Source organism: Sesamum indicum, linkage group LG10 (assembly GCF_000512975.1).
Source record: "Sesamum indicum cultivar Zhongzhi No. 13 linkage group LG10, S_indicum_v1.0, whole genome shotgun sequence".
Lineage (NCBI taxonomy): Eukaryota > Viridiplantae > Streptophyta > Magnoliopsida > Lamiales > Pedaliaceae > Sesamum > Sesamum indicum.
In genome coordinates, this window is record NC_026154.1 from 5,898,415 (window position 1) to 5,924,847 (window position 26,433).

Consider the following 26,433-nt stretch of genomic DNA (forward strand, 5'->3'; position numbering starts at 1 on the left):
TTACCAGATTTTGCGCCATGTCAAGAAACCCTTTTGCGAGCTGGACGTTATGCGAAATTAACTTTAATAGTGTTGTGTTTGTTACATGGATGGAGATGGGAATTGGAATTAATGCTTTTGATGTCGGTAATCATTACCTTGGAGGATGAGGAATTTCAAATTCGTTGTTGATCCTTTATTAGCAGAGCCACTAGCTGCTCAAGAAGCGTTGTCACTAGGGATCAACCATTACAAGAAAATGACTTGTTTCTAACAATTTTTTTGCTATACGAAAAAATCATTGAAAGGCACTTTTTACTATGATTTTTATCTCTTAGCGAGACTTTTAACCAAAATGACATCGTTCAGATTTTTTGCTACGAATATTTTTCGTTACTAAAAGAATCGTATTTTCTAACAAATGAAACCTTTCTTTGTATAGTGAACGACGGCTGGCACTCCATCGTCCTCGAAGGAGACTGACAGAATTTGATCAATAAACTGAATACTGATTCGAAAGACCTCTTAATCTATAGACCAATGATTGAAGATATTCGGTACATGATGAGAATCGTCCCATGTTGCAAGGTGGAGGTCGTTGTGCTTGAGCTTAACTCCAAGGCTCATAATCTTTCAAGAACGCTACACATAATGAAGATGACAAGGATATAGAGATCTCCCTAAATAGAATGATTGTTTTTCACATTCACGTTGGAGAAGTAGGAGCATTCTTTATGTTATGCATCACATGATCTCTATTGATACTGCATACTTAAATCATTTTCAGTTAAATAGGACGCCAAATTGAAAGAAGAAAACAGATGCCAACTAGTATTATTTAATAGCTTGTAGAGTTTTTATGCACAATATACTTGCTCAACTAGTCATGTGCTCAGCAATTAAAATGATGAGCCAAAGTGATCATTGATGCACATGTTGTGATGTAGCCAAGTGATCACTTAGATATCATAGAGTAATATAAGATTAATTAGATACTATCTTGTCAGATGCATATTGCTAAGAACATTTTTTAGGGTTTGTATACTTTAGGTTCCAAGATTATTGGTGGTCCAAGTATACTAGTACCAATTATTATGGAGAGACGATGTGCATAACTGAGTTGTCCTAAGCTATGTTTTACGAGTTGTTTGATCACTTATTCCTTTTACCAAGATTTTATATAAAGCAAAACTCCAGTTCATGATAGTTGAAACGATTGTATAAAATTTGATTCTTGTGACCTATGAGAATATGTGAATAGTATTGGATCTTAGAGGCGTAAAATCTCATTAGACTTTGATTAGTTCTCTCAGACGTGCACTCACCCTACACTATGATAGTAAGCAACATAAGGCTTGAAGGATCACATTGCATAAGTGAGTCACGTGAGTGATTTCCTTTGCACTTGAGAAGTGAGGAACATTAATACACAATATAAAGTTGCTCTGGCTAAAGAAGTTAAGATGATATCACATTTAGTTGATTATAAAATATGTCCAAACTTCACAAAGGCCTATTTATAGTTGAACATGCGACTACTCAATCATTTGAGTATGTCCAAAAGTACTTTCTAAGTATACTTCTCTGTACACTCTTCTTTAAAGTATAACCTAGAACTCCGCAGGTTTCAGTTGTGTAAATGAGTTGATTACTCTGATAGTAGCCACCAAAAGTAAGCAAGAAGTGTTTGTAAATTTGCACACAAATTGAAGCTCTGTCATGGGTGATTTTGAAGACAGTGCATGTTTGTCTAGGTGACCTTCGAAATGTCCAGAAGGGTGTGTTCATGATTCAATCATAGTAAGTGCTTGTAAAAGAGTTAGCTTGGAATACGATTGTAGCGTTATTTCCATTTCATAGGTTATATGCCTATATAGTATAATGAATTATTATATACATAAGTTTATAAAATACTCCATTTTATGTGTCAATTTCAAAAAAAAAAATACTTTTAAAAAAAGAGATACTATTTTAGGAATCGATTCATAAGTACCCAATATTTATATACCTATTTATTTCCTATAAAGTAGTGACAAAACGTATTAACAAAGTCAGATGAAGTAATATGTTCGAAAAGACTCTTTCAAATAAAAATAAAATAAAATGTCCCTAATTTCATAAACATTTTCAAAAAATATTATGTAATAATACATCCTACCCTTTCCACTTCATCCATCCAAGTAAATAATTCAATTATAATGAGTTGATTCAATCATAATTTTTTAAAATAAATAGTTGAATTAAAAAATTATTGAAAAAAACCGTACACTAATGTACTCTAAACATATGTGGAGTACTAACTCTTTAAAAGGGTTCACCGTACAATAATATACATTAATATAGTGTGTGTTGGTGCAGTTGCACTTTTACTTCTGTCATCTTTTTCTTTAATTATTACTCTTACATCTAAAAATAATTTTAAAAAGTAATAGTTGTGCAAGTATTAATTGTTCTTTAATACCCAAGGGAATAGATGATAATTATATAATAAAGTTCAATCATTAATAATTAATATTAATTATTAACATCAAATAGTTATAAGTAATCAACAATTATTATTCCGACCAACTTTTAATTACTAATCGATAACTACTATTGAAGTAGATAAATAATTATCTGTAAAAAAAAATCATCATAAATATTAACCAACAACCGACATTACAGTAGACAAATAACCACTATTAAATTACAAATCTCTACACATTGTTGTAATTTAAACCGATATAACTCTATTCCCTTGAAGTTTGGTGTCATTACACGTAAACCCCCTGTTATCTGAAAAATAACATTTAGCACCCCTAAGGTTTGCTTCCATCTACCAAATAAGTTACTTCATTAGTAAAATTAACTAAATTTGCTGATATTAACAGAAAAACTAAATGAGAATTGATATTACTCACTTATTCAGGTAAAACAATTTTTTTCGAACTAAACTGCCCTTATAATGGTGAAGCTATATCTCTTCATATGCATTAACGCATGAAGACATATGATGGGTAATTTGGTCATAAAAAGATTTATTTGACCTGCAATAAGTCATTAATAAGTCAACCGAGGGTTAATATAGATTTTTTCTATTTTTTTTTATTAATATCAACAGTTGTGTGATTTTAACTAACGGATGAATTTATTTATTAGACAGATTCAAATATCAGAGGTGCTAATATAATTTTTCAAACTATAGAGGGTCTATGTATAATTATACCGAACCTCAGGAAATGAGAGTGTATTATCCCAATTTACTATCACCTACTTTTAATAGAGTTGATGCAAAAACTTAACTTATCCACTGTGGCAAATATATTTTTTCATTTAGCCACACTCTCGTAAAACAACGGTCAACAAATATTACATGATTGTGGTCAATAAATATTTATTATAATTATTTATTTTTAATCATAACAATCAGCTATAATTAAAAATTATATTTGAGACAGACTTGCTCAGAAAGAAATTCAAATTCAGAAGATAAGATTCAATTTATATTACATTAAAATCACCTCCTCTTTCACCCCTATTAAATTATCAAGTAAATTATTTAAGTATAATAAAATTTTACAACCAAGAATTAAGAAGAATTCCTTATTTAGCTCATAAATTTTAAGAAAAGTGAAAAGAAAAAGTGCAAATAATTAAGTAATATCATTTTTAATTACTAAGAGTGCATTTCTTGAAATTGTTTTTTTTTCTCAAAAAAGAATAAAAATAAATATTAATAAATGTATTTAGGGCCCATTGGCCATACCATACCCGAGTGGCAGTGGATGAGTCCTCACCTCCATCATTTATTTAATTGCCTTCCTTTTCATTTACACACACAAGACACACTGATAGACACATCTTTATGTGTCTCTCTGTGTGTATGTATATATAATATAAATATATATATATGTATTCATCGTCTCTTTGAAGCTTCGTAATGTCTCTCTCCATGGCGCTGACCATGTGATGTACGTGATGCGTCTGCTCTATTCGCATGTGAAAAAGCTGTTGGGTTCTTTCAATTCCTCTCTTTAGAGATCTAATCTCAAGGCCCAGTGGGGAAAGAGAGGAAAATTTTGAAAATATAAATAATCTTTACCTGTAAGCACTTTTCTGTGTTTTTATTCCTTTTTGGGTTTTTTTGTTGTTTTTTTATATTCCTTCTGTCCCATTGTTCTTTTTTTATTTTTTGATTTTGTCGATGTGTCTGTGAGTTGTATGTGTGCATGCCGTGTGGTCTTTTGAGTTCTAATTTTTTTGATGTGTTTTTGTATTTATTTGAATTTATTGTTTGCGTTATGATTTCTTCTGTGTGTTTGAAGCTCATTGAATAATCGGATCTTTGTTGGTGTTCCGTGATTGTTGTTTTGGGGTTTTCTTCATTTCTTTGTGGCGTTTGCGACTTTGTGGGTATTCCTCTCTAGGGTTTGAGTCTCAGCGCGTTTTTAATTGGAAGTCAGAACATATTTATTTTTTAAATTTAATTTTTTCCTTGTTTAGGTACTTTCATCAATAACACATTTGGCAGAACTAAAAGATAGGAGGATCCTTTTGATGAAATTTCAAGGAGTCTAAGTTTTAGGGTTTCGCTCATTCTGGGTTTGCTTGAACGTTAGGTGCCCTTCTAGAGGGTAAAAGCATTGGGGTCTGGAGAATATAGGTTTTGGAGATTGTGATTGATGGATAAGGATAAGTCTCATCATGGCAGTGGGAGTTTGCTACCTCCATCGGGGAGGTACTCCGTTTTCTCGCCACCCAATAGTAGCTATGGAGTCAAGTCGGAGCAATCAGGACCATCGAATTTGCCTCCTTTGGGGCCAGGCAGTTCATCGGAGCAGGGTCATTTTGGTCATGGTTTGCAGTCCGACTCTAGCCGATTTAGTCATGATATAAGCCGGATGCCCGACAATCCGCCCAAGAATTTGGGCCACCGACGTGCTCATTCTGAGATTCTTACCCTTCCAGATGATATTAGTTTTGATAGTGATCTAGGTGTTGTGGGCGGATTCGATGGGCCATCTTTTTCCGATGAAACAGAGGAGGACTTGCTCTCGATGTATCTTGATATGGATAAGTTCAATTCAACTTCAGCAACTTCTTCATTCCAAGTGGGTGAGTCGTCTGCTTCTTTAGCAGCGGATCCAGGTTCTTCATCTGCTCCTGGATCAGCATTACCCAACCAATCAGCTGATAATGTAGCTCAAGCTGTAAGTGAGAAGCCAAGAATTAGGCATCAGCATAGCCAGTCCATGGATGGGTCGACTACAATCAAACCGGAGATGCTCATGTCAGGTGCAGAGGAACCATCCCAAGCTGATTCTAAGAAAGCCATGTCTGCCGCTAAGCTTGCTGAACTTGCTCTAATTGATCCAAAGCGTGCCAAGAGGTAACATTTTCATGCTGACATATGATTGTATTAATGTATCTTTGTTGGCTTTTAAGTCTTGACTTTAACATTGACTTATAACCTGATGGATCAAGCACAGCATTGTTTTCTTCCCTTCTGCATGTCAATCCTCAAACATAAAACGCGAACTTGACAAACTTTCATAGCATTCTGAGTACCAGTCTATTTCTTTAACTAATTTCCTCCTATTTTTCATTCAATGATCAAAACTTCGGAGGCAGTGATGGGCTTTTTGCTTTTCATCAAGGTTCAAATCTAGATTGGTGTACTTCTTGCTTGGTTGTGTATGAAATACCTCCCTAATCAATTTTGATGTGTAGAGAGTAATCACAGCTTGCATAGACATTCGCTTCTTTCCATTTAACTTTTTCCTTGTGGCAAATTCTGTGGGTTGTTTTATTTGAGTATGCCTGCTTGATATTCACTAATAACAGTTTCTAATGTTGTTCTTGCTGATATTAATCTGTTAAAAAAAATCATTTAAAATGTGAACTGACAAAAATTTTGCAGAAAAGTCTTCTGTGCCTGGAGTGTAGGAAACAGAAATAGCTATAATTGTGGTACGCATGTTTGGCTTGTCTTATGACACTTGTAAACGTTGTCTTTATCCATGCTCTGATATCCAGTATTCTGTGCTGAGTTTTATGATTGGATAGGAGACATTAACTACGGTTAGGCATGCACTCTAGGTTATTTGCTATGGTCTTTCGAACATGCAGGACATATCCTTAGAGTCTTTATGTAACAGTTAAGCGGATTTTGACAGATTGTTTTGACCAGAGAAAAATGCATCCTTCTATACACTAATTATTTCAATAAGACCATCAGTGATTACAGTAGGACTCTAGGCTGTGGAATGTAAGAGCAATTTACATATGGATATAAGGTCGCATAGCATGCAAGATCCATGATGTATCATTGTGAAAAATTTAAAGACCAGAGAAAAAACTTGAAATCAATGGATTATTCTTTCTACATTCATAGTATTACATAATTGCTTCTATTTTTCCCCCTTAACCTAAAGTAATTAAAGATAAATACTAGTAAAGATGTGTGCTCTGGTGATATGAGCAGCTTCAGCTTTCTATTCATACATGTAGTAATTTCAATTATTTTCTTGTTTATGACTCATGCTTTTCTTCAAGCCCTATGTCAATTTTCAATATGTAACTTGAGCTAGATCTTTTATGTCTGCTTCATCTTTAGCAGACATTTTCATTCAAACTTGATTCTTTAATGCAACTAAACTTGTGGTTCAGTTCAAAGCAGTAGATACATGAGATTGAAAGAATACATTCATGATTTCTTATAATGTTTCATAAGGAGGATGTGTTAGTGAAGCGAAGTCTTCAAGTAATTTTCCTTAATGATTCATTTTCTGATTTGGATGAAGTTATGCGTATGAGATGTGTCTGCTAAGATGTTCTGGATTTGCCTGAATCTAGATATGGGGACCTTTATGGTTGCCTGTGGATGATGTTTCTGCGTTGTTTTCAAATTATTTTTCATTTTTGAAGAAAGTGGAAGCAACTTGCTGTGACACCGAAGCAAGTTATAGTCGAAACAAGTGTCATTTTATTTTGTGTAATGATATTTTAGGATCTTGTTCACATGAAAATTTTTGTACCTGCTACTTATTGTGTTTGAGTTACCTTCATTATGTATGTTGGAGTGCTCCTCGTCTTTCCCTTTACTATCATGCCTTATATTGCTGAATGCAGTAAAAGTTGGTTTAGCATTTCTTGCAAATTGTACTACTTAATGATAGCTATGCATTTCACATGCCAATGATTGGCGACATGTTAGACTTTCAGTTGTAATTCTTTGTGAGTTGTCACAAAAGGACAATAGTCATCAATCTGAATGTGTTTCACTCTTACGCATTCTCCTCCTCTCTCTTTCTCAGCACTTCCTGTGTTCTGGCATCAGGATTGTTCTTGCCATGCTTTGTGGTTATGTGATCTCATCCAATTCAACTCTTTATTGACTATCTCATGTTAAATGTGATAAAAATTGTGATGATCTAGTGCGTTGTTTACTTCAGAGGATTATTTCAAGTGATTAATACCCCAATACCCTCTAGTCCCATTTTGTTTTTAATTTTATAATGCCGAATTGAGCCCACTATTCCAACCTTCCTTACCAGGCCAAATAAGTTTACACTCTATGCTACAGTTCTTCCCCATTTAACTGACACAGGACAGAAAGATAGAAGGGAAAATGAAGAAGCGACCCCAGTCCTGATTGATGTGTTTCTTCACTTGGTTGTTCTTGATAATCCAATCTGCACCGAAAACAAAAAAAAAAAAGAGCATCAAGTTTCAGTAGTCATCAATAGAAGGAAAAAAGATTAATAAAAAGATATTCTGTCAGCGAGTTGGACGAAGCTACTAGTCAATGGGTTGCTGTGCAGGTGATCTTGCCGACCGGTGTACTATTTTTCTTTTACGAACCCTTATTCCAGTGAATTTGCTCTGAAGCTCAAAACATAAAAGTGAAGATACTCTTCTGTACGTTTCAGCCTGCTGGAGAAGAAATGAAGGATGGGACGGTAGCTCCAAGATATTTTTCCAAGAGGACAAAATAGTAAATCGTTTTGGCCTAGTTGAGGGTGTATGTGTGATTTCCATGTTGGTCCAACGCCACCTCAAGAGGTAGGATAGCCCAATCCCACCTCTTGAGGTGGGTCAACAATAGTGGTACGGTGCTGGGCTCGTCCAATTATTCTGGGCCCAACTCCAAAAAAGTAAACATTGGACTAGTCTAGATGTTAACCCAATCGAGGCTAGTCCATCCTTGCCATTATTTAAATTTTAATTTGGTTTTGGTTCCTTCCATGTTTCCGAAACATTTGCTTTGTTCTATCCCTGGCTTTTAGTACATATATCACCTCATTAGAATATCGTTGAGAAAATTAGAGCACATTGTTTAGTTGATTTGTTCCCCCATCCCCTCCGTGTTACTTTGTTCTCTCACATCCATGCCTAATGTGCCTTGTAAACAGGATTTGGGCAAATAGGCAGTCAGCGGCAAGGTCAAAGGAAAGGAAGATGAGGTATATAGCTGAGCTGGAGAGGAAAGTCCAGACTTTGCAAACAGAAGCAACTTCCTTGTCTGCTCAGTTGACCTTACTGCAGGTGATTTTTAAACATTTTCTTATCTGACTACTTATTCTATATGGTCAGTGGCCTCAATTAACAACCTCCATCCTAACTTCCAAAAGAAAATAAGAAGAGTAGATACATTCTCACAAAGAGGCATATCAAATTAGACTGCAGCTCTACCTCTAAACATAAAGGGGTTGTTTAATAATGTCATAATGGAAAGAGAAGAAACAACAGAAAGAAGGGCTAGATGAAGAAGCTGCGTGAAGTTAGAGATAGACCCTTGATTTCTTGGGATTGTAGGAACGCACTACTGAAAAATTATGTCTGCTCCCTGTTGGGAGAAACATGAACTCTTTTTACCCACATGACTTGTAGCATTTTTTGTTCTTCAGGAACAGAACAAAGTTGGCGTGGCTGAAATAATGAAATTTCATATGCTTTCAGTTTTATATTCCTATTTAGTGACGAGATCATGCTCTTTTTTCTTGTTAGCCATATTTTTCTTTTAATTCTTTTCTTTAGCTACTTTATACCTGAATTATCAAAGCATTATGTTGATTGTTTTTTGTATTTTCCTCAACAGAGGGATACAAATGGTCTTACAGCTGAAAATAGTGAACTCAAACTACGGTTGCAAACGATGGAACAACAAGTGCACTTGCAAGATGGTAAAAATCTATCCTCAACTGCATCTGCAAGACCTTTTCCTCACTTTCCATTTATTGCACGCTTTCAGCCACTTGGTCTGCTAGGAATAGTTGAAACCAACAGAATGTTTCTAGGAAACTTATGGCATCGTCCTGACTTGATAAATTAAGGGAAGTAACTGGAATTGTGTGCTCCCAATTAAAGAATAGAGTGTTGGTGAAGCTTATCACTATCTTGATCATCTGTGTTAAGTAGGAATCTGAGTAGCAGTTTTTAACAAGCCTGATGTGCGATTGATCTATGGTTTGATATCTACAGTCTTTTTTCTTCTTATAAAAAGCCGCTAACTAATTTTCTTTTTAAAATCCTGAAACACAGCATTGAATGATGCACTGAAAGAAGAAATCCAGCATCTTAAGGTGCTCACTGGTCAAACAATTGCAAATGGTGGAGCTATGATGAATTTTCCCACATCATATGGATCCAGCCAACAATATTATGCAAACAACCATGCGGTACACACATTATTAACAGCTCAACAATTGCAGCAGCTCCAGATCCATTCTCAGAAGCAGCAGCAGCAGCAGCATCAGTTTCAACAGCATCAGCTCCACCAGTTTCAGCAGCAACAGATGCAGCACCAGCAGCCACAATCCTCAATGCAGCAGCAGGAACCCACTGGGGACATGAAGCTTAAGAATTCTATGTCGCCTTCTGTTCAGAAAGATCTCTCTTCTGATGCATCTTCTAAGGATTAGGCGCAGAAACAGGCATGTGTTTTGGATGTTGAAGGTTGGTCGTATATGCCCCGAATCTTAAACTTGGTAGGGTGGTGGTGTCGCAGCATTCGGTAACTTTTGGTTAGTCCATTTAGGTAAAAAACTATATAGTATGGGATTCACTAGGCAGTTCATTGAATTTTAGTTGTGGTTAAATTGTTAAGGTTGATTGTTCAGTTGCTCCCATCTAGAATGTCAGGTTCTTTTGTTGCACTACTGTGTTTAGTGGTAGAACTGTTCTGCTTCTCCTCTTCATCATCATCTTCTTCTTCTTCCTCCCTCCCCCCCCCCCCTCCTTTTTTTGTGTGAAAAGGTGACAAAAATTGTCCAATATTAACATAAAATTGATTAGTCAAAGTTCTTGGTTTTGGATTTTCTTTCGTAAGCAATTTTATAAAATTGATCATTCTGTTTTCTAATATTGCTATTTTTTAATTTTATTTTAATTTTGGAACATTATTGCTGTAATTTATTTTCTTTTGTTATTATAGTTGAAACGTTTCTCATTTTTAGTTTACTGATGTTGAATCTTTATAAACTAATTATTTATTTAGCTTAATTATTTGAAATTGTATTTCACTATCAGTTGTTTAAAATATATTTTAAACTTGTTGTTGCAATATTGGTTTTACATTCTTCTCAATTTTTTACTTTGGTACGTTAATGTATACAATATTATTGTCTTTGTATTGTAATTTTTGGTTTTATACTTTTAGTTCGATTTTCTAATTTTATTCACAAGAGTCTCAAGTGACTTTGTTTAATCTTTCATTTAAAATAATATGTCTTGTTTTTATAGCTTAATTTATCTTGTCACGTTTGTTGTTATATATGTTCCTATTGATTATATATAGTGCATTTAAAAGTTCGTTTGATTCAAATGAGAAAAGAAAAAATGAAAGGGGAAGGGGAAGTGAAAAGCTAAAAGGAGAAGGAAAGAACAATAGTTTTTTTTTCAACTTGTTTGGTGAGATTGGAAGGGAAAGAAATTTCAAATATTTTTGTTTATTTGATACGAGAAAATAGATTGAGAAGCAAACTTATTTTTTGTAACTTTACTAATTAACATTATACTAAAATAATTTTTAGTATATAAAACATAAAAGTCATATTAATAAAAAATATTAATCAAACAAGAATAAGAATACTTTTATTAAAAAAATAGGATAAATTATAACGACGTCTTTTGAGGTTTAGCACAATTATAAATACTCCATCAGCGTTTCGAAAATTACAAATACTCTCTGATGCTTGATGAAATTATGTAATTCGTGGATGGAGGTATGAAATTGTTGACTTTGCCCTTACAATATTTTTTATTTTTTTAAAATTAAAACTTATAAAAAAATCAAATTGGGTGGATGGAAAAATTTATTACTTTAGTCCCTTAAATTTATAAAATTATCAAAGTAGTTCTTTTGTAGAAAGAAAATTATTTTTTTTTATATTTTTATATGGTATGATGTTATTGTCTTGTATGAAAACAGAAAAACATTGAACTTTTGTAAACATAATATTAACATATTGTTTAACTTAAAATAATTTTTTTTTTAATTTTAAAAAGTGACAAAAAATATCAAAGTTATAAATACATTTATTAAATTTATCTAATCTAAAAATATTTTTAAAAAATCTAACTTGGTTTTTTTAATCTTAGGAGTTAAAGATATGTCTATAAATTAAATTTTAACAATGTTATTAAATATTAATAGTTATGATTTTGAAGAAAAAGTTGGTGGAATGTACTTTTAATTAGATTTTTGGTGGATTTCAAATATATATAGAATTCATTTTAAGAGGTTTTCTATAAAATGGGATTATATATTTAGAAAACCTCTTAAAATGAATTTTATATACATGAAATCCACCAAAGAATCTAATTAAAAGTTATAATCTACCTACTTTTTGTTTGAAAACACCGATATTTGATAGACAATTGTTAAGGTTTAACTTTTTTAAATTTATCTTTAACTCTTAAAATAAAAAATTTACTGACTTAGATTTTTTTATTATATTTTCATATTAGATAAATTTTATAAAATTTATTCATAATTTTGTTTTTGTTTAACTATTAAAAAAAAGAGACTGTTTATTTTAAGTTAAGCAATATATTGTTATTATGTTTACAAGAGTTCAAAGTTTTCATTATTCACATAAGATAATTACAACATATCAGCATAAAAAATATAAAAAAGTTAATTTTTCGTGTAAAAAAGGATTAATTTCATAATTTTATGAACTTAAGGGACTAAGTGATAAAATCAAACTTATTGATCATCTACCCTCCAAAGATTCAAAATTCTGCCACATTTTCTCTGAAAAATGGTAAGAGGGACCAAATTGAGACAAAAATTAAAATTTAAGGATGCTAAAGTCAAGAAATAAACTCGAGGGATTAAAATCATTCTAAACAAAAACTTAAAAAATCAAATATAATATTTACTGTTATCTTTTCAAACTCGTACATAAAACATACATCATAAAAAAATCTGTGCTTAACTTACATAAATTAATAATATTTCTTTCACTAGCATATGTTTAATACTAATATATTATCTATAAATATTTTTTTTAAAAAAATTGTTTTTTAGTGCAAAATTATATATTTACTTAGCAGTCTATTTCATTTGGACTATTGCTGGTTTTTAAAAAAAAGTATTTTTTAGTTCAAAATTATGAAATTTACATGGCAGACTATCAAATTTGAATTATTGTTTTTGAAAAGATTGTCCGGAATTTTCTTTTTCAAATTTTAAGTTGATCTATATATATGATATGATATGATATTGAGTAGTAATTAAAAATTTTATTTATTCAAACAAGATTTATTTAAAAATATAAAAGAAACCAACCTTTAGAAACTCATTTTATTTATTTTATAAATTTATAATTACATCTAAATTAATTTATCACATTTAATAAAATAAACATACAATAAGTAAACATTTTTCTGTTAATGAAACTCTAATATTGCTGTTAAATTTTCAGAGTCGGGCGAATTAGGATTAACCTTACAAGAAACGGTACTTCCAAAGTCTCAAGAACTTAAAAAAAAAATAGTGAGATATCTTCATCGTACCCACCCAGTTTATTGTATTTTATTGGGTCTGAGAGTATACAAATAACAACGATGAGTATTTGTTGAGTCCGAGGTATCATAATACCCACCCAGTTACAGTAACAGCTGCAGGGATGAAGTTTATCTACACTACATGATTGTGTAGGCAGGGCCGCCACCACCTTCTGGCACTGTCCACTTTATATTCTGTTTTGGGTCCTTTATATCACAAGCCTGGACAAGTACACAAAGTTAACCTCACCAACTCCATATATACATACATATATATATATAATTGGGAAAAATATGCTGCATAATAATCCATCAAGCTTTCCAGTTTATGTTGATTTGGATAGTCTGATGGATTATTATTTTTACATTGGCTAGCTTACATCGACAATCCTTGAAATTAGGTCTAATTACACAAATATCAAATGTCCTTTACGGAATTACAAGTATACCCCCCGAGGGGTGTTGACATAGTTCACCTTAAGGGGTATACTTGCTAAAAATTTCCACTCAAGTGTTCGTATAATTACAACTATGACCTCAGGGAGTATAGTGGCATTGTGCAAAGGGACAGGAAATTTTTGTGTGATTAGACCTAATTTTAGGAGGTGTCTCTGTATTCTAATTGCATACAGCATACATGAAAGAAGTCCAGCAGAGTCTTGTACCTTGCAATGCAGGCAATTTTGGGCATTGATTTGCAGCTTCAGATGACCACTTTCGTCTGCTACATACCTATTATTGATGCATGGATCATAAACGAAAACCAGTTATCAGTGAAGCCAAATTTCATGGTAGTTTGATCATAGACGAAGTATACATACTCATAGACACGTGCTGGGCAATATCTTGATTCAGGTCCAGCATACACGGGTACGTTAACTAGTTCAGGGATTTTGGGGTCCCTCAAGCGAAGGTGAGCTGGTTGGTCATGATCGTGATTTGTATTGCTCCTAAAAGACAATGAGAAACTACATTATATCAGAAGAGAGTTTAAATGTTATTTCTACAAGTCTCCTATTTCTGTTGAGAATTTCACAAATGGGTCAGTTAGTACTAAATCCAGGAAAAACAATTCTTCTCCATGGTTTCAAAAACCTGGAGATGTACACAACATAAGTGATTCCAAAGAAAAAATGCAGTTCAGATGCTACAGATAGAAAACGAGAGAGAGGGAGAGGGAGAGGGAGAGAGAGTACCGGTACAAAGAGGTTGGCACGTCAAAAGATATAACACCATCAGGCTTTGGGTAGTCGATTGGCCTGAATAATTGTGCTTCCTGGAAATTTTACACATCAATTGGCATCCTGAATAATAGTGAATACAAGTTTATCCTAGGAAGTAGCCCAAGGAGCTTCTTGTTAACACTAGTTTTCATATTAGTTTCAGCTATCCTGCTACAGTTACAGTGAAATCTAGATAGATTGACTGACTATCTTTCATGCTTGATTCTCACAGTTCTCGACTTTCCTTAATTTTAACTACTATCACATTGCTACATGGCATAGATAGAGAATCTAAAGTTAAATGTGATATATAGTTTTTTAATTTCTTGACCATAAATTCTTACAGCAGTTGCCTCGTGATCGGGTCTTCCATGCTTCAACGTCCATGGAGATCTCCCCTTCAATATATAACTGGTAGAGGAAGCATAAACTATTTGGTAAACCTGGAGCCAAAAGCTACTATAAAATTTAAGGAACATTCCGTTTCAGCATTTGACTTACTGCTCTAGTGCACTTAGCGCTAAACCAGGGAAGAAGCCATACTCAAACGCCTGCAATATAACAGGAATGTGTTACTATGGGGAAGTTGCTATGAAAGGCTTTATTTTACATATATACGAGATATTCAAGTGAGATAAAGTGATATTCTACCTACCAAGCAGTATGTTTCAACTTTCTACACACACAAAACCATAGCCAAAGCATACATATCAGGTTGGGCGATTGCTAGGCAGCAGGACTTTATACAGAAATTTGCTTCCTTGTGTAATAAACAAATACAAGTAAGAAATTTTACAAAGCAAGCAATAAATCAATGGCAGCACTCACTGGACGATAATTTCTTGCACTGTGAAGTTCTTTCCATATCCACGAACTTTTTAAACTGTCCCAGAAGGCCTCTAGTGGTGAGCCTTCATGTAGTGTACGGAATACAGATTCAGCCGCTAGCATTCCTGAGACAGATCAATTATGTATCTTTTGTGTAAACTTAGATGGACAACTATGTTGTTCCTTTAAATCAATCTAAAACAGCTCAAGAAATTGAACATCAGACAGCTATCTCTTAAACATTGAACCCCTTAAAGTGGTTGCAAATGTAATTCCTGCATGTGTCAGTTACCATGTCCTAGAGTCCCATACATGTATCCTTTGTGTCCTTTGAGCACTAGAAAACAAACCATGTGGCTGGCGCACATTCTGAGATTAGAGTTTTTCATCCATCGTTTCATTTTTATTTCCAAGCAAACAATCAACAAACTACCAAAATTGACTAAGTAAACACTATATGAAATTGTGCTAACATCCAAATAAGCATGATGAGTTAAGCAACGTTAGAAGAACTTCATAAGTTATAATAATGGGCATGCCTCCAGCAACATTGGATGTTTATATGTTCTTGAAATAGGTAAAACGCTCTTCTCTTATCAAATATGGCTGAACAAAACAGAAAGCAGAGTGACAACCATACGGGTAAGAAGATGGATTTCTTTTTTCCCCTAAACATCATGATTAATGAGCGGAAGTCTTTGGAAATTTGACTAACAAGCAAACGGTGTAAGTTTTCACATGTTAGCATTGCTAATACAAAATAATGTAGAAGCTCGAGCCAACCCAACACCAAATAACTAAGCTAAACACTAAAGCAAAGATCAATATTCCACAGCATAGTGATAGCTTGCTTTGTATGGAGAAAAAGTACATCCATGTCCATAGAGAAACTTATCAACAAGTCATTTTTCTCTTTTACTGCAAAATTTTGCTTTCGTTGCAGTTCACATTTCCAGAGGCAAATTAAAACCTCGTTTAATGTCCAAACCCGATAAACTGCTTCAGTTAACACAAATAAAATCACTACAAATATGTACTGCTAATAAAAAAAAAGTCGTGCTCCATCAAACAAGTATTACTTATCTCCTTGAGTCTAGGAAGCAAGCAAGACACTGCCAGAAGGAGTCAATATGGGAACCTTTCATTATCACTGGATTTCAAGCTTGATGAAAGACGTACGTAATTACAAATATTTTAGTTTTGGTTCCAACTTCTCATAATGCTTTTCCCAGACAACTTCAAGTAACAATTAACAAAAATTTAACATAATTATTCTTAGAGAGTGATACCTGATTTCATAGCAGTATGTGATCCTTTAATTTTAGGTACATTTAGGAAGCCGGCTGAACATCCAATGATTGCTCCACCAGGGAAAACTGGATACGGTATAGACTGAAATTTAACTAACATCATATTTTATTTGAATAGATTTAATCACATCAATGCATGCAGGGAAGCTAGTACTTGAGTAATGTCAGGAACTTTTATGCAAGTAACGACCAGAAAAAGCTATGGAATGCTTCTCCATTCTATTTCTCTTTCCTAAATAGTTATAACTTCTAAAACTGAAGGAGAAAGAGATTCTTGATTCACCTGGTAACCACCTTCATTCAAAGTGCGAGCACCATATTCAAGGACAGTGCCCCCTTCAAGCAGAGGACTGATGGCAGGGTGATGCTTAAATCTCTGAAAAGAGGAAGGCGAAAAAATAAAGATGAGTACCATCTGAAGGAGCTATATAGGCATTAATATTCTCTTTCGTTAAAGGCAGGTAACATAAAGCTAACCACAGATGCTTAGAATTTCGGTGATATATTGAAGGTTTTAAACAAAATAGAGGCACAGCCGCACAGGGATGCAACAGCAGCAGTGTTGCTGGACAGAAGATAAAGCACATAGAAGAGACGCAATTATACAGACCCTAGAAGAGTAGAATAATGCCCTTTAATTATTAACATATAAAAAGTTAATAAAAACCAAAAATTAAAAAAATTTACAAAGAACCAGCTTGTGTCGATATACTACATTCATTAATTTAAATACTCAATAATTCATACCACTTCAAAGCAATTCCCTTAACTGGCATGGATTATCAGATCAGTAACTTCGATATACTTTAAGGCATCACTCTGGATGCAAGCTTTTGTTCCAGTGATTAAATAATTAGAATTAAGCATGGGATTGAGTCTTTATGCTCAGTACTATAACATAAGGTCATGGAAGTAATTCCACATTACTTAAGATAATTGAGTAATTAACATTTCATATTTGATAGGATAAAGTTTATTGATATTAAGGGTGGGGCTGGAGGTCCGTGGGGGAAGAACATTCTATATAATTATTTGCATCGCTCCGCCAACATATGGACTTTCAGAAAATCATTAGATTTCTTGTTATTGCAATAGCTTTATAAGTTAATAGAGAAGTGTGGAATCCCCCATCTTATTTAAAAGCTTAAGCTCAAAAGAACTATTTAATATTTAATATTCCAAAACACACTACGAGTGGTGGTATTCTTTTCTATGAAGCCAAGCATGTGAAATTCTTTCATATAAATATGCAGCAATGAGATTTGAACTCAGAAAATCTTGTTTCGCATGGTTCCAATACTATATTGAATGACTACCTGATCTAAAAGTTTACGCTTTAGAGAGGGGAACCATTCGATATTCTCTAACAAGAAGGATTCTATGCTCTTGCTTTCTAACTTGCTGAATTACATGTATATGGCAATCCAATGATGAAATCATGTCTCACATTCGAAACTCTATATATATCCCAATTAGAAGCAGCATATCTTTTACATACTTTATTGAACTATATATTTATGTAAAAAACAATTATTTATGCAGTATAAATGATAATTTTGGGTATACACTTGTATAAACAAAATTCAATACTGCAGTAACCAGATAGAACTAAAATCCAATTTTTTAAAGTTAGAATAGGGTCGGAATTGTTCCTTTGTAGGAGCTCCCTCCATTATGTCTAGACATTCATTGAGTCTCACAAGTTTGCTTGATTCAAAACCACACAACTTCAAAATCAATCACTCTAGCCAGAAAAGGTTTCATAAAGAGTGATTGGGCTTGGTAGCATGCATGGAAGGAAGAATATTGGAAAAAGGACCGAGCAAGCACTAAAAATTCCTTCCCCAAGGATGGATAGGAAGGAAACCTTCGGGCGGTGTTTTGGTATCACTTAGGGAGTGGAAATAAAATCACTTCAGTTGTTTGTTACAACAATAAAAATCAAAGCAAAGGAGACATTTTTCGAAGTCATTTCAACCCAATCTCTCCTCAAGATGCACAGTAGGCCGAGCTGGGGTGGCTCGCCCAGGACCGGATTAAACCAATGAAAAGTGGACTGGTTTGGCCCAAGCCTGCCTAGGAGGATCCGGCCGGTCCCATGTATTGATACATAGGACCAGCCCAGCCCGAGACCCCTTGGTCATAGCCCGGGCCTGCTGGGCCATCTTTTTCTAATAATAATGCATGGCATATAATTTTTATGTTATTCTTCTAAATTGACTATTTTAGTAATTTTTTTTATAATTTTGAAACTTTAAAAAATTCTATCTTTATTATTCTACTTCTAAGTTCTTAGTACTTTAATTCATTAATACTGTTTGTTTATTTTTTCAAAGTTTATTTTAAATCCTTTTTGGATTTATTATCATATAAGGCTACTATTGTAAGCTTGTTAGTCAAATTATTACTGAAGTTCGTTATATAGTCTTAAGTATTATGTTTTCTAGTTATAATTTTTTGTGTGATTGAATTTATTATCTATTTATTTCATAATACAACCATAAATTTAAGGAATTGTTCAAAAAAAAAACCTCAATTTCATTAAATAAAAGCACATCCAGGCCTGATTTGGTCCTATGTATAAAAATGGACCCAATTGGGGCACATTTAAAGGACTAGGAGTCTACGACTACCCTAAGACCAGCCATAAATAGTAGTGGGCCAGTCCTGGGCAGGCTTTTCCAAGCTGGTCCATGCCGATCTTGGGTCAGCCAGGCCTTGACTTTCTCCTCTTAGACAAGATTGGGGGGATTGAATTTCTATGTGGAGGAGGGATTAATTCGTCCCTTTCCTTGCCCCTTCATTTCCTATCAAACAAGGGAAGAACCTTGCACCCCTTCTATAATACCTCCACTTCCCAATACATCCTACGAAATACACTCTAAAGTCTATGGACATTCTGGAACGTTTAGAAGTAAAAAGATCGACAGAACAACGGAAAAAGGACTTTGATGAAAGATCAGCGAGCCTGCTACAGACAGATTCGTCCAGGTTGTAGGTCACAGGTGCAGAAATAAGAAAAAATGGAAACTAGGAAGACTTCAGATTTACCTGAAACTCTTCATACGGATTCAAGAAAGGATTGTGATAATTCAATGCAACAACAAATCCAACAGCCACCTGTAGAGGGAAAAGAAAAAATGCAGCAAAGTATATTAAAGCTAATTATTTTTTACCAATATAGAAGCTATTTATCTGTCACACAAACAAATGAAAAAACCATGCCAGAAGACACATAAATTAATGGTTGGTTGACCTCATTTACAAAAAATACTTAGATATCACGTCAGAAAATATGCAAACGTGGACCTAAAGAAGCAACTCTTGGAAACAGTTAACAAGCTTCCAAATCCTCTTCAGATTTATAATAACTCAATATAGTCTGATTGAAAGCAAATTCTTACAAAGTGAAATATTTCCACACCCTAGTTTGGAAATAAAGAACTGCTACAGGATGTGCTATTTTTTCCAACACTAGACAAAAATGGATGTCAATTAAGTATATGGCATTCTTGTATCCCGTGGAAATGAATAAACAAACAGCTAAATTCCCTATTTCAACAGTTATTCCACATTGCAAGTTATTTGGTTCATATTGATGGATGAGTCCTTGGGTCGGTCACCTTTCTCTTCAATAATTACCATGCAAGGTGTCAATTGCATGGTAAGGAAGCAGTCAATTTAATATTTCATACAATTTGGAAACTATCATGTTCCATTAGCAAACATCATAAAAAGAATGGAATCTAAACCAAGTCTGTGCACCATGTGACTTGAAATTGCATGCAAATTTTATTAAGGATATGCATCCAAACATCATAAGCATAGGATCTCTAAATGAGAGAGAGATTCTTAATATTTTCACTTATCTTGTAGGCTTAATGTCCAATCTAAATCAACTTGCAATATGTATGCATGCAGCTTCAGTTTCAGCAGTCCTGAATGACCCAAACATCTATAACATCCACTCCGTTGTAGTTACGTGATCAATTATACATGCCTCATTATATTTATGTCCTTAGAAGAGCCAAACATTCCACATTTTGAACCCTAAACTTTGGCGGATGTCTCCCACAAAATATTCACTGCTAATGGGTGTATGCAGCAAAGTTAGAGGTCCACACATAGGCCATCAAGTACAAGTTAACTCAAGAGCCACTGATACGCAATGTGATCATTAACTCGCCAGCCCTCTTCCCTTTTCAGATTGAAACACTTCAACGAATTAGATCAACAATCTACTATAGATGTTATTCTATTAACTATGCTGGTAGATAATCTAGGAGTTCCATATTAGGGGGCTCAGGAAGCAGTGGTTGATTGATTGAAGGTGGATTGGTGACCTGTCGACTTCCAACTTCCTCTCCCCAGTAAGGCATTCATGGTCACTGAATATCCTAACTGGAAGAGGAGTACAACCTTGCTCTGAGCCAAAACTAATTTTAACTTGCATGAGATAGGGGCTGGCATTTTCTGTTAAACTGAAAACATGATTCCATGGTGCTCTTCCAAATTTTCTAGACAGTGGAGTATATTTTATCCCTACTGGTATACTCAGCTTTGAATAATTTACCAGATAACCTAACCTTTAAAATACTTTTAAGTTAAAGAAATCTCCCAAATAAAACACAATTTTGGATATCTCAATGACAAGCGTCATTAATTTGGAACATTCATGTAGTAACAAGAAATACCTGCCTATCTTTCATATGATACAAGAAAGAACCTCCATAAGTCCTGGAATCAAGTGGCCAACCTAATGTATGAAGCACAGAGCCCGCTTGATGCTTGTCTGCACTAACTTCCCAGACCTGAAAATGAATAGTTCAGGACTAAGGTCCATTATGATGGATCAAAATAAAAGGAAGAAGTAAAGGAAGCTTCTAGCACAAAAGATAACCTATTAAAGTAATTGAGGAGCATCCACAGAAAGAATCATTAGAAACCACTTGCAATTCTAATTATTAGACTCATCCATGCACTTTCTGGTATTTCAAGAAATATACAAATAAGATATGACTAATTCACTTCTTAGCTTTTAATTTAGATTAATATGCCTACACTACGCCTTTATTTTCTGCCAAATGGAAAAGAAAACAGCTGAGAGAATGAAAAATAAAAGGAGAGAGGAACAACATATAAGAAGATCTTACGCATAAGAGGCATCATTCTTTTTCACATGTAGAAAAGTTCAAAAGGATTTTATAACTATAAATTGTTCCAACACTAGAAACCAGCTGAGGGTGCATCTAAGGATGTTTATTTAATATATAAACAGAAAGATAAGCAGTGTAAGAAAAATAAATGAGAAGCTTGTGAAACCAAAAACCAACACACCAGGAATGCGCAGAGTGTACAAGGAAAAAAAGCTCCCTCAGATAAGATGCTTCAAGTGTACCTCTTTAATTCCTAAAGCATATGTCTGATGTTGCCCCTGCCCTTGCTCCCGCAAGTTGAATTTTCTGATTACTTCCTTCGCAGAATCACATGAATTTCAAATTAATCCATAGTTTCTAAATCAAACTTGGTCTGCAAAGAACCTTTATTGATGCAATATGCAATAGGTCAATTTCTAAAAACCTCAGATAGAGATCCTCGACAGCCTTCTGCAAACAGCGTCACACGTCCTGCATTAGCCATGAAATAGTGCTTAATGAATAGAAACAACCATTCATTCAGTTCAAACCACTTTGGCAAATGGTGATATCATTTTTCTTTTTCTTACACTCTACTGCCAGCTCTATCCCACCCCAACCCCAACCTGCCCTAGACAAGAAAAAATCCCTCTCTTCAGATAGGCCTCTGGTTCTTAGAACCATGGTCAAGTCATAAGGAATAAAGATACATATGGCTACCGAAAGTCACTAGATGTAGACTGTAGTAAAGGTAACAGAGGATGATCCGAACAAGTAGTTACACTGGTCATTTCGGCTGCAAATTGTGGATGAGATAATTACAAATAAATAGAAAAGGCCCATTGAAAAATGATTAGCCAGATGCACTATAATAGCAATATTTCCATTATTATAACCCGTACATGGTCCCCAAAATTCGAAAATCTGCAGTTGAATGCATCCTTTACTCAAATACCCATATGAAATCAAACACGAAGATTGTGTTATGGAGTAAGACTTGCCCTTCAATTCCACTCCAGGTTGAAAATTGTCTTTTTTAGAGCCATCTTTAGCAACTCCCATATCATTGGTTGCAATGCCAATTACCTTGTCAGTTGTGTCATATAGTATCTGAAAGTAAACAACAAATGAGAGAGAATTATTCATAAAAATTACACAAGTGAACTAGTATAATTGAAAATACCTCACTAGCTGCAAACCCTGGGTATATCTCAACTCCTAATTCTTCAGCCTTCAGACCCAACCAGCGCACTAACTGACTCAAACTGCAAAAGTATATCTACATAATTATAATGTGAGGAAGAGTCACATTTCCTAATATAATATGCACATGTGGTGCATAATTCTAAACATAAGTGTGTTCTTACATGTATTTCATTAATATTGGATGTGAACAGAAAGGCATATGATTCACAATCATGCAGCTCTAAGTGAAAGAATTTCTAAATAGTGGCGAGTGAAGGACATTCTAGAGTGATTCTAGAGTGGCAAGCAAAAGAAGCCAAATACTTCTTCAGGAAATTCCGTGAAGAAATATGGGTGGGGATGAGGATTGGGCAACAACAACATGTGTTTGAAAATCCTTTTGAGCCAAAACCATCACATTTAATCCACCTGAGGCAGCACGGTTGAACAAATTGAAGGACACAGAACCGCAGGTTTCATTTGAATCAGAACTAGTAACAAGATACAGCTGAATAAAACTAGAGAAAGTTTTAGCAGTTAGCACCATTATAAATGGGTCTCCCTTCTGATACAGAATAGTACAGGTTTCCATTGTATCATATCACCACAAACACAATTAAAATATGACTATGGTAAAAAAGATCTTGAACCGCTGTTTGTTTAAGAAAGGCATAGAAGATATATCACCTTATGACATAGTTTCCTCTGTTATTGAATGGAGATGGACATGGGAAAGCACGAGTCTTCGAAAGTAACCAAAACTTATCAGAAGAAACAGGAACGTGGATGGGTGCCTGTAAATGTTGTTGATAAAAGAAAAATCAATCTAAAGCATGACAACAAAGAAGAAAGGAGAGAATTTTAAGCATAGGTGAAAATGTAAAAGGAACATTGTCTAAGAAATCATAAGATGACTTTTCACTTCCACTAATACCAAATTTTTCGTAGCTTTTTGTCATTAGCAACATTTAGTATAGAAGATACAATATTTATCATGGGTTATGTTGGTGCATCCTCTCAAATGATGCTTCACCATCTGGAAGAGGCTGTTCGGTTATATTCATTGAAATGCTAATGTGGATAGTCTATTATACAACATCATAGTATGAGCATACTTATGTTCTTGGGATACAACAATAAATGAATTCAATGCCTATAGCATACATAAACCAAATGAATTGACAAGAAATGAAAGAGTATTCAAGACATCGATCTTATGCTTCACACATGAAAGCCACAGACAAACCAATGACAATTAGTTGTGTTAGCCTCCATGGACACAGACTTTTAATTTTGTGTTTTTCAAGTTCAAGTAACAATTCTCATGGGGCCAGGGGTCTTGATCCTAATCATTGCAAGGTTTTCACAAAAGTTCTTTAAGTGACTCATATGCTTGAAAACTAACTCTACCAACAAGGTCAATATGTTAAAAATTATCACATAGCACAATTGTCAAGCTTTAACAGGTTTCTCGTAAGAGAAGTATTAAATTCATTATCAAAAACAGAGCATACATATTCAAGCTAGAGTTTTGTATGGACACTGAAAGCATTATGCCAAAACAACCTTTTTAATTTGCAAGAGGAGAAAGGAACTACATAAACAAACCTCCTCCTGTTTCCAATTTGGCAGAAGTTCGTTTAATGCTCGAGGCTCAAAGACATTCCCTGATAGTATATGAGCACCTAAGAAACGAAATCACAAACAAAGCTTCAGTAGTTTGTGGCTTAGGATTCTATAAGAAGGAAGCAGTAACAAAGAACAGGCATAAAGTACTATGCTGAAGTAGATTAGAAGCAGCAAGTCCTGAGGGGTTTTAGAAACAAATATAGCTTCATCTTCTAGCCTTAGGCATTCCTTTAACAGGATTACTTGACTGCTCATGACAATTTTGATAATCTATCCCAAATCCAAGCAATTCATTGTTCATCAATTTTCTCTTTGCATTTGTAACTGTGGATGTTAGTAAAATACTTTTATTCAGTTCGACAAAACATCTCGACAGACTTTAGAGATCAAAAGCACATACCGCCTCACAAAGATAAGATAATTATACATAAAAGGAATGTCGGAATTGTTTGGTGTGTATGGTATAGTGATAACTCTGACCAAATTAACATGTCGTCAAAGTTCTTGCTCAGACAAAGATATAGATTTCCACGAATCTGTTTCTGAATCCGTAATTATCAGAAATATGCCAATTCGCTTTGAGAAACCAAGATTATGTGAGGTTATAAGAAGATAAATTACTGTATATAGAGTAAGCCATACTGGATTTTTCATCTTCCAGGCCTAGGCCCTACTATAACTTGCCTCGATTACTGAAAATCTCTAAATCTCACAATGAATTTATGTTTTGAATAGCACAGTTATGAATGACTTCCGAACTGAGTCATATTCACCAAGTTGGTCAACTTCAATTTGTTTATGTTTATGTTTTCATTTTCTATTAATTATGTATAGGTTTTCGTGTAAAATAAGTATATGTTTGGATTAGTTAATGAGTTCGTGCTTTATATTGGACTATGGTGTCAACTTAATCTATTTCTAATAAGGATACGTATAAATATAAACAGACGTGTTTTCACTTTAACTGTCGTTTCAAAAGCTCAGCTGAAAATGAAAACATAAACAAGCAAACTTTCTTAACTGGAAATATATTTCAGTTGATTTTTTAGCTAACCATGAAATTATCCACAACAGAAACCTACAAGACCAAAAAACTACCCTTACTGGCAAACATTGAAGAAGTTATTGCTGAACAGAATCCTATAATGTCATTGATCAAGTTAGAATACAAGAAAAACTCAAAAACACACTCAACTAATCATTATTCATTAACTCAAATTTTCAAATGCCAATTCAAGCAAACCATACAGCTCCATTTGCATAATCAACAGCAATAAAAAGGAGCAACATAAAACTTACCTACTTCAGCTCCCTTCTCGACAACACAGACTGACAAATCAACATCCTTTTCTCTGCACAGTTGCTTCAACCTTATAGCTGCTGATAGCCCAGCAGGCCCCGCCCCAACAATCACCACATCATAATTCAGAGACTCTCTGCTCACTGGTTCGCCACTGAAACTCCTCGCTCCAGCAACCAAACCCTGAGCCCTCCAAAACCCACATCCGTTCCCACCAAAGTCAGCAATTTTTGCAGGATTTCTTGAATACCCAGATGAGAAAAACCCATTTCTGTTTCGGCTCAAAGGTTCAGTGCTTGTTGAATTTCTGAAGCACGAGGAAGAGTATAGATTCTTTACACTCGACTGAGAGCTATCAGATGGAGAGTGAAGAGGTGGAAACTGAATCGCAATTGAATAAGATAGTAAGGATTTTGATGATTTGGACTTGGAAGAGGAAGAGATGAGTCCGCGCATGATTTGGAGAGAGTTTTGATGCTTATTTACAGTTGATTTTCATAGAGAATAGAGTCCGGGAGAAAGCATTACCTCCTTGTTTGCTATAGCTCATAAATGTGCAAGAATACATTGAGGGTGGCAATTAGACCCGTACACGACATGACTCGCTTCGAACTCGATCTTAATAGGGCGGGTTCAGATCCAAAAAATATTATCTAAGATGGTAACGGGTTCTAAAAATTAGTAGAACTTGATCGGGTAAATGGTAAGTAAAATTTTAATTATATTTTTCTTTTACTTTATTGTGATAGAATAAATATTAATAAAATAATATATTTTTTATTTGTTTATTATTAGATACTTGTTCAATAGTTGAAAAAATTAAAAAATTATCTAATAATTCTTGACTAGGA

General features: G+C 34.2%; 2 protein-coding genes and 1 long non-coding RNA gene across 5 annotated transcripts; 2 read left to right on the forward strand and 1 right to left on the reverse strand.

Annotated features, from left to right (window-relative positions):
• On the forward strand, positions 3,803–10,157 carry LOC105172013 (probable transcription factor PosF21). 2 transcript variants are annotated; one of them, XM_011093336.2, is made up of 5 exons: positions 3,803–4,062; positions 4,462–5,347; positions 8,373–8,505; positions 9,059–9,143; positions 9,502–10,157. In XM_011093336.2, the coding sequence occupies exons 2-5, from the start codon at positions 4,641–4,643 to the stop codon at positions 9,879–9,881; spliced, it is 1,305 nt and encodes a 434-aa protein (XP_011091638.1). In that variant the 5' UTR covers positions 3,803–4,062; positions 4,462–4,640; the 3' UTR covers positions 9,882–10,157. The 2 variants fall into 2 exon arrangements, with proteins under 2 accessions (XP_011091638.1, XP_011091639.1); XM_011093337.2 differs by having other exon boundaries at positions 3,816–3,929.
• LOC110012700 lies at positions 5,355–8,098 on the forward strand. Its single transcript, XR_002287905.1, has 2 exons — positions 5,355–7,781; positions 7,890–8,098. It is a non-coding gene; the product is annotated as an uncharacterized LOC110012700 (long non-coding RNA).
• LOC105172014 (electron transfer flavoprotein-ubiquinone oxidoreductase, mitochondrial) lies at positions 12,848–26,178 on the reverse strand. Of its 2 annotated transcripts, none has more exons than XM_020697452.1 (18): positions 25,582–26,178; positions 24,262–24,338; positions 23,341–23,447; positions 22,652–22,733; positions 22,470–22,578; positions 21,914–21,960; positions 21,732–21,806; positions 21,028–21,144; positions 19,385–19,453; positions 16,617–16,709; positions 16,313–16,415; positions 15,024–15,148; positions 14,697–14,746; positions 14,540–14,606; positions 14,169–14,248; positions 13,794–13,940; positions 13,638–13,704; positions 12,848–13,194 (listed from the first exon to the last, which is right to left on the reverse strand). In XM_020697452.1, the coding sequence occupies exons 1-18, from the start codon at positions 26,036–26,038 to the stop codon at positions 13,111–13,113; spliced, it is 1,956 nt and encodes a 651-aa protein (XP_020553111.1). In that variant the 5' UTR covers positions 26,039–26,178; the 3' UTR covers positions 12,848–13,110. The 2 variants fall into 2 exon arrangements, with proteins under 2 accessions (XP_020553111.1, XP_011091641.1); XM_011093339.2 differs by having other exon boundaries at positions 13,794–13,922; positions 25,582–26,177.

What these genes read in the sequence shown, in the direction of transcription:
- LOC105172013 (XM_011093336.2), top strand. Translation starts at nt 4,641, where the DNA reads ATGGATAAGGATAAGTCTCATCATGGCAGTGGGAGTTTGCTACCTCCA. An exon ending in GATCCAAAGCGTGCCAAGAG is followed by an intron (nt 5,348 to 8,372) that starts GTAACATTTTCA and finishes CCTTGTAAACAG; the next exon opens with GATTTGGGCAAATAGGCAGT. An exon ending in CTCAGTTGACCTTACTGCAG is followed by an intron (nt 8,506 to 9,058) that starts GTGATTTTTAAA and finishes TTTCCTCAACAG; the next exon opens with AGGGATACAAATGGTCTTAC.
- LOC105172014 (XM_020697452.1), bottom strand. Translation starts at nt 26,038, where the DNA reads ATGCGCGGACTCATCTCTTCCTCTTCCAAGTCCAAATCATCAAAATCC. An exon ending in CAGGGTTTGCAGCTAGTGAG is followed by an intron (nt 22,579 to 22,651) that starts GTATTTTCAATT and finishes GTTTACTTTCAG; the next exon opens with ATACTATATGACACAACTGA. An exon ending in AAAATTGCCTGCATTGCAAG is followed by an intron (nt 13,195 to 13,637) that starts GTACAAGACTCT and finishes GTACTTGTCCAG; the next exon opens with GCTTGTGATATAAAGGACCC.